The sequence below is a fragment of the Limulus polyphemus genome, unplaced genomic scaffold (assembly GCF_000517525.1).
Source record: "Limulus polyphemus unplaced genomic scaffold, Limulus_polyphemus-2.1.2 Scaffold1983, whole genome shotgun sequence".
In the NCBI taxonomy this organism is placed as follows: Eukaryota; Metazoa; Arthropoda; class Merostomata; order Xiphosura; family Limulidae; genus Limulus; species Limulus polyphemus.
In genome coordinates this window covers 20735-29002 of record NW_013667593.1, presented here as the reverse complement: position 1 = coordinate 29002, position 8268 = coordinate 20735, and the positions used below count along the sequence as shown (strand labels likewise).

Genomic DNA, 8268 nt, shown 5'->3' with positions numbered 1-8268 from the left:
AAAGCTACACAATGGGCTATCTGTGCTCTGCCCACCACGGGTATCGAAACCCGGTTTCTAGCATTGTAAGTCCGCAGACATACCGCTGTGCCACTGGGGGGGGCTTAAAATAAAGAAGTACTGTATTTATATTTTTTTTTATTTGGATGTTAAAAGTAACACAGTTATTGTATAAGTTTATAAGTGTATACAATGCACTGCTACATAAATGAGGAGATGAGTGGCACTTTTTTTGCAAATAGAAAAATACTTCTAAATACGTTACTGCTACTTTTAGAAAATTTAGGAAAGTATCTTAAAACTCAACTGAAAGCTCTTGGAAATTATCAAACGCATGCATATTAAACAGCCATAGCCGGAATATAAACATATAATATACTGAAACTCGTAAAAGTTTCATTGTTTTGTTGAAAGTAATAATAATTCTAAAAAGAGAATTTTAACTCACCTGGTCCAATGGCAAAGAAGACAACAAAACTAAGTGTACTGACAACACTTACATAGGTAACCCACTCATAAAGAAACTAGAAGGAAAAAGAAGAGAAAAATGGATAAATAGTTTTTAAGTTGTAAGTTGATGACGTGACTTTAAAAAGTTTTTTAAGAGTTATTTATCTGTATAAGTTCATCATAACCGATGACAAGTTTTAGAAGTCAAGTAATCTTTTTAAATTATGATATCTGATTTATCATAGCCTTTTAAAGAGTAATAAATAAACTTGGTACAGATTTATAATTATTATAATCACAGTAATCACTTAGATCTATCTCACACAATGGGAAAATCCTGCAATATGTCAGTAACAACAATTGTAACAACACAAGATCAGCACATGCTTTGTATACAATTTTTATATGAATTTTAAAATGATATACAGTAAAACATACAACTGTATTAAACCATCATTATCTTTCAAGCACAAAATCAGAGCTTGCTGAGGAACATAACTGTAACTAGATCATTTCCTCAAGCAGTTTTTACCAAGATTCTGTTTGGAACTCCTGGATAAATGAACAGGTGATGCAGTAACTGTTACATAGCATAGATGGTTTAGCACTTGATATTGTGGAACACTTGGAACTTGATCATATCTATAGCTGGTATGCCATTGTGTTATGCATGTGTCATAATTTTGACCCACTATAAAATACAGCCATCTGCTGGGAAAAATCATTTTAATCATAGTAAAGCATATCCCATCATGGCAGCATACAATCAAGAAGACATTTTTGTCAAAGAGTTTGAGGAGAAACCTCTTAGCAAGTCCATGCAACACCACTTGTGTGGTAAAAATGAAGTCTCTAACAGAAGCAGCAAAAATACAAAGTGGTAGCCTCATGTAAGTTTCCAAAGAGAGGAAAGCCTAGAGTGGTCAGTGATGTAACTCTTCCAGAGATGCAGCCACAAAATTGTCAATGTCACATGCAACAGGTGGCAAAATCCATGTGTACATCAGACAGTAACTCCATTCAAACTGAACCATTGCCAGAGATATCTTAATTCTCCCTGCTTCACCTTGCTAATGATGCAAATGGCTAGTCATCCAAAGGAAAATGCTTATTTTGGACAGTTTGGTCAGTGGTGATGTAGTTGTTCTTTCCCTGTCCCCTTGCAGAGCCCAGACTCCTACCAAGTAGAACAAATAGTAGACAATAAGCCCACAGATGATGACAGGCTGTCAGTGCCATTTGGTATGCTAGTTTAAGCCAGTGAGTCCTAGGTTTGATCTGGCCACTGAACTGTGAGAAAATGGCTATCTGTCTATTCCAACAATTGTGCTGGTTAGTTCAGCATTTATGGGACAGATCTTGGCTTATAATGTGCCTGTGAAAGTAAACTGGCACAAAGATAAATACATCAGTTGACAGAGGAGCTCCAATAATTTATTTGATTTTGTAGTTCAAAAACTGAGCATGATGCTTCAATTTTTTTAGACAAGAAGCAGGTTTTGAAACTGAAGTCACAGAAATATTCTCTCATACAAATTAATGAGAAATTTCTTGGGTTTATAATGCACAGTGGCAGACTGTCTACAGATCCTGCTATGATAGAAGACTGGCCGGAACCTACAAATAAGAAAGAAGTCTAAAGCTTTCTCAACTTTTGAATCATGTCGTTTTTACCCTCTCAAAATTTTTCTAGTATGTTGAATGTTTATTTTATTTTGTGTTGGTAATGTTAAGCATCTATGCCCATAGACGGTAGTATGGTTGGTAAGTGTAAGACTGAATCAGCAGCTGACAGTGAAGCTCTGTTTCGTTGCTATGGTCTCCCACTGAGCTCAAATCTCTTACTAACTAACATTGATGTTTGTGTCTTGTATAGCTACACTTAGGTCTGATAAACATACATAAAATCACCATGTGAGAAATGTCGGAATGAATGAAGCAAGAGAAGGAAAGGTTACCTGTGTAGTGAGAAAGTCATGGTTTAACTGCATAACATAAAGCCACCACAGAAAAGCCAACTTCAGTTGTTGCACAGTTGTGTTGGTGAAAGATGGAACAAAGTTAAAATGTAATATTTTTGATACGTTTGGAAATTTAAGAATATTTTTAAACATTCTCTGGCTTTCTCTTCTTGTTAAATATATAGACCTGAGAGCAATAAAACGGGGATTAAATCCTGGTCCCTGAAAGCCTTCTGGAGTCAGGAGAGTGGTTGGCAACTTATAAGGTCACAGACACACCAGGAAATAATAGAGGTCAACACAAGTTTCTTAAGTACTGCAGCAGCAAGATGTAACAAAACTTGTGACAATGGGTTAAAGATGTTGAGTTTTAGTATAGTGCTCAGGAAAATATCTTCAAGTGTACCGGAGAACAGTAGTGTAGCTATTGTCTACACTTTCATTGTTGTCTTTTGCCCATTTTTCACATTGAGTCTGATCACTTGCATTTACTCGTAGCAAATCACTACACTTATCTTTCCATGAGCCTCATCTTGATGGAGTGATCAGGTGACTGTGTGTGTGTGTGCGTGCTTTATCTCTTTCAGGTCTTGGAAGTTTGAACATGTAAGAAGAAAGGCATAGCAAACACAAACAACAGTATGGTTTTAAAAGTCATTAAATTATGCCACACAAAGCAGAATTTACTATAACCGGAGCACTTTCGAAAGGTGGACCTTTCTTCTTCAGGGGCAAACTGGGAATAAATGGATGCAATTTATGAAGTTAAAATTGCATATGCAACTTACATAAATGCTATCGTATCTTCCCCGAACACAATAAGGAATGATAATTGAGTACTCATGACTTATACTTAAATTAATTCCACAGTCTTACAACTCCCATGTTGTTCTTGGAAGTTCTTGCTCCATTGATTAACACCTAGTAGCCAGATACTGCAGGTTCAATTGTGACAAACTTCTGTAACGAATGACTAGTGAGACCACAAATATAGTCAAATTTTTTAACAGATCCTCCATTGTAAGTGAGAAGTCAGTTTCCAAGCTCAGACAAATGGTACAAAAGTGTAGTAGAGCAGCACTGGAGAATCAGCAGGTATGTAGTTGTGATTCCAGTTGCTTCGGTTAGCTTTCTCGCAAAACTAGCAACTCATTTCAGGATGTAGCCGGACACATGTGAACCTTTGTAAACTCCAAATCTCTTGTTTGAAATACTAGAAGATATGTCCAGCTTCATTACAGTTTTTTGTGGGTCAAGGGTTTTCTTTGAAAACCATAGCTTCCATTATGTGACTGAAGGCATTATTGAAGATAGTGTTGGAGTGTAGTTTAGAAGCCCATTGTTATTCTAACTGTTTGACTATGTGAGTTTTTTTTCACTTTCACTGTGAACATTGATGACTTTACTTTCTGAAATATGTTTTTTTTCCTCTACATCATTTACTAATTTTACTATAGGAATATTCTTTTTTAAGAAAGGCTGAAACATATTCTACCAGTCATAACACTACACTGTTAAATGGTGAGGATTTTGTAGCAACACTACACTGTTAAATGGTGAGGGTTTTGTAGCGACACTATACTGTTGAATGGTGAGGAATTTGTAGCAACACTACACTATTAAATGGTGAGGGTTTTGTAGCGACACTACACTGTTAAATGGTGAGGGTTTTGCAGTGACGCTACACTGTTAAATGGTGAAGGTTTTGTAGCAACACTACACTGTTAAATGGATGGGTTTTGTAGTGACACTACACTGTTAAATGGTGAGGGTTTTGTAGTGACACTATACTGTTGAATGGTGAGGAATTTGTAGCAACACTACACTATTAAATGGTGAGGGTTTTGTAGCGACACTACACTGTTAAATGGTGAGGGTTTTGTAGCGACACTACACTGTTAAATGATGAGGGTTTTGTAGCGACACTATACTGTTAAATGGTGAGGAATTTGTAGCAACACTACACTGTTAAATGGTGAAGGTTTTGTAGGTGTTGATGCTGTGGTGTACATTTACAGATGTGAGCACCTGAAATATATATTCATCTGGTCCACAGCAAAACCCTCATCATTTAACAGTGTAGTGTCGCTACAAAACTCTCACCATTTAACAGTGTAGTGTCGCTACAAAACCCTCACCATTTAACAGTGTAGTGTTGCTACAAAACCTTCACCATTTAACAGTGTAGTGTCGAAACAAATCACTGAAATAAGGTGCATTTATCCCTCTGTACACCACATATCATATTGTATTTTACATTACTATTTACAGATACATTCTATTAACCCAAAATTTGGTACATGAGATATATTCACCAATGCTGAGCTCTGGTATTAAAAAAAAAGAGCTTTGCACACAAATTCACAACAAAATCTTAACAAAATCACAATATTATTAATCATGTTACTGTTATGTTCTACATGTTTATCTAAGCAAATAAAAATAATGAATTATCCAAAATTACATTTTTACCAAAACAACAACATTTGGTTTATGTTCAAAATAAACTTGATAACTTTTTTTCTTCTTGATAAATATGTTTCTTACCCTAACAAGTAATGAGATGGTGATGAAAATACTAAAAATAAACATGCCCCCTAGACCATAGAGATGTAATGTCCGTCTCCCTGCCCTGTCCATCAAAGGGATAGACACAAGTGTCATGATGACCATTACAACTCCAACTCCAATGGTGACAAACTTTGATGTTGTTTCTGAAAGCCCTGCTTCAGTGAAGAGGTTGGTGGAATAGTACAACACCTAGTGAAAGATAAGTCTTTTATCAAACAAACTGCCTTGATACCATTATTCTTAACTGTTGTTCTCAGCTAGTCATTATCATGTAAACAAATATGTTTCATATCACATCTTATACGACAACACAGAAAAAAAAAATCTGAGTACAATACCTTATCATAAAATTAGTGAACCTTAAACAGCCTTTTGCTATGAAATGTATATTAATAAAGAAAACATCATGTCATTATCCATACCTTTAACTTTACCCCCTCAATGAAATTCTTTATGACCAACATAGTTAGACAGTTGAGAGATCATACAACTAGAAACTTCAGTTCTTAACTGTTTGTTTGTATAGAACGTCTTTTTCAAAGTAAGCAAATATTGTTTCTCGCCACAGTTTGCTAACAGCTTATAATTATAAAAATGAAACTTTAATAATACTTTTTACTTTAATGCTTGGACTACTTCTTTTTAAACACACATAAATTGAGAAAGGTGAAAAATTTTCTCAGTCACATGTATTATACCGATCCAAGTGTACCCATTTTTTTTAAATAAGTTTATAAAGATTTAGCTTAACTTTCGGCATATTGATCTATTTTGATTTACCTATGAATATTTGAAGTTCCTATCAATAAGAGAAGTTTGGAGTTAAAATGTCATGGTGGAAATAGAACTGCTGTATATCCTGAATTCTTAGTCTTTAGATATTATTTGTGTTTTGTGTGGGCTTTCCTGCACGACCTTTCATTCTTCTCTAAAGTATGTGTGTTACTTGTAACTTGTGGTTGGCCTTAAAAGTTTCATCCGTATCATATTAACATACTACATATAAATTTGCCTAAGTATACCACTTTGAATATTTTTTTAAAATCAATTTTCTGAACTCCCTTCACTCAACAGTTCTTCCTTACCCTTGCCATGCCACTTTTAAACAAAGTTAATCACTTATGTGAGAATTGTTTCACATTTCATGTAAGACTTAATATTTTTTTTACTTTATACAATAGCTTATATTAATAGATTTTTCCTTTAAGAACTGGACTGCAAGCAAGTATTATTTCAAATAATATTTAACTAACAACAATTTTCAGTTATTGATATGGAAAGTTTAAAATATACCAACACAAGAGGCTTAGGATTTCCATTAATCTGTAGCTTCCTAACAGCATTATAGCCTTCTGTAATACTGACGTTAATAAATAGCTTAAATAATACATTTTAGTTGTACGTTTTCAATAATGTAATTTCCATAAATCTTAATATTCAAACCAAGATAATTATTCACAACACCTAGGAAATATTTAAATGTAGGCTAAATATCAACTAATACAATGCCCAATCTTTTCTATTTGTCTTAGCCATTACTGTCATTTTTTGAAACTAGCTAGCTGTGATTTGTCCAAAAGAAAACTGAATATATGTCAAATAAATCAGTACTCTGCAGCCCTAAAACTTACAACTAAACACTCAGCTACGCTATCATCAAAGTTGAATACATACTGCGTTGATGCCCGAGAGTTGCTGTGACAACTGCATGATGACACCAATTAACAACGGAAGTTGAAGTGACTTGTTTCTGATCAACTGCCACATGGTTATCTGTGGAATATACATTTTCACAAATAAATGCCATACAGAGACAAATTATTACAGTATAGTACATAAACATATACATCTATAGAAAGTGGCAATAGAATAACATGGGTGTTCAGTTTCATCGTGACAAGGTTTGTTTATTTGTTTGTTTATGTGATTTCTTGCAAAGCTACACAAGACCCATCTGTACTAGCTAGCTGTACCCAATTTTGAAATAATATACTAGAGGGGCAGGCAGCCATTAAGCATCATGCACCACAAACTCTTAGGCTATGCTTTTCAGTCCAAATAACAGAATTTGATGGTCACCCTTATCACACAACTCCAAAATGCAGAGTTCAATTTTTTTTTTCAGTAACAGGACTCTAACAATGGAACCTTAACTTCACAGCCAGGAATGCTCAGCCCAAACAAACATGATTATAAGCATTCAATGATGGCATGAAATTTGACATAAGTTAGTCTTTTAACAACAAAAAGAGGCTATCGAAACCTTTTCATCCACTTCTTCTTCTTGTGATATCCAGGTACAACTAATCATTCAGAAAAATCTGTAAAAATTTGAGGTTAAGTTGCAGATAAACTGATATAAAAACCAGCTTCTTTCATCTCTACTGTCTTATCTACTTTGTTAAACTAATTATTATTTATTTGATAGCAAATTGATGGTACACCTACTTGGTATTTCTAAAATTTATCTTAACGCATTCTCTTAAAACTCAGCCTTGTTATCATCAATGATTAATACATGTCATCACTTGACATTGGTCTCCAGGGTCTGTGCCCCAGACGCATTTCATCGAGACCTGAATCTATTTTACCTAAACTAGATTATATATTACATTGCCATTATTGTTTTAGTTAATTTGAGTAGATACAGCTTTTTACAGCCCAAACCCCAATTCTTTCTGTTTGATATCTACAATCCTGCAGGCTGTATTGATGCACATCTGTCTTACATCTATAACCTTGTCGACTGTATTGTCGTACGTCTGTTTTGCAAGATAAGGTCCAATGTTGAAAGTCACAAATGATCTATTGCACCTCAATATGATAAGGAAATTAAACATTATACAAGTTTCTGTAGTAAATCCTTCCTTTTTCACATGCAAAAAACTGTAAAGTCTGATAAAAATGTTGCAATTGATTTACACTTGCATGAGTAAAAATCTGGATACCAAATTCTTTAATTACATCAAACTTACTTCTACTTCTTGTTGGTGAGCTCGCTCTTCTGCTTTCATTTCTTCAATATCATCTTCTACTTGACTTGAGCTTCTTAACCTTTGTAAGGCTGTCATACAAAGATAATATATATATACCAATAAATTCACAGATTCTTAACCTTTCTAAAGTAGCCATGTAAGTATGATACTGATAAGCTAACAATTTAACTTTTATAAGGCTAACATAGAATTAGTTTATTAGTTTTTTTCCTCTTTTTTATATTTTATACGTTGTTTTAGGCTTAGTCTATGAGTTTTTGTATTTCATGGTACCCTAATTTTTTTGGCCG

General features: G+C 34.3%; 1 protein-coding gene across 1 annotated transcript in view; it reads right to left on the bottom strand.

Annotated features, from left to right (window-relative positions):
- The window catches only part of LOC106465566 (glucose transporter type 1-like), a 35967-nt gene that overhangs the window by 13491 nt on the left and 14208 nt on the right, over window positions 1-8268 (bottom strand). The window contains exons 5-8 of the mRNA XM_013925792.2: window positions 7958-8046; window positions 6657-6755; window positions 4959-5171; window positions 449-524 (exon numbers count right to left, since the gene is read on the bottom strand). Of these exons, the coding sequence (XP_013781246.1) occupies window positions 449-524; window positions 4959-5171; window positions 6657-6755; window positions 7958-8046 (477 nt within the window). The remainder of the gene's footprint in view (window positions 1-448; window positions 525-4958; window positions 5172-6656; window positions 6756-7957; window positions 8047-8268) is intronic.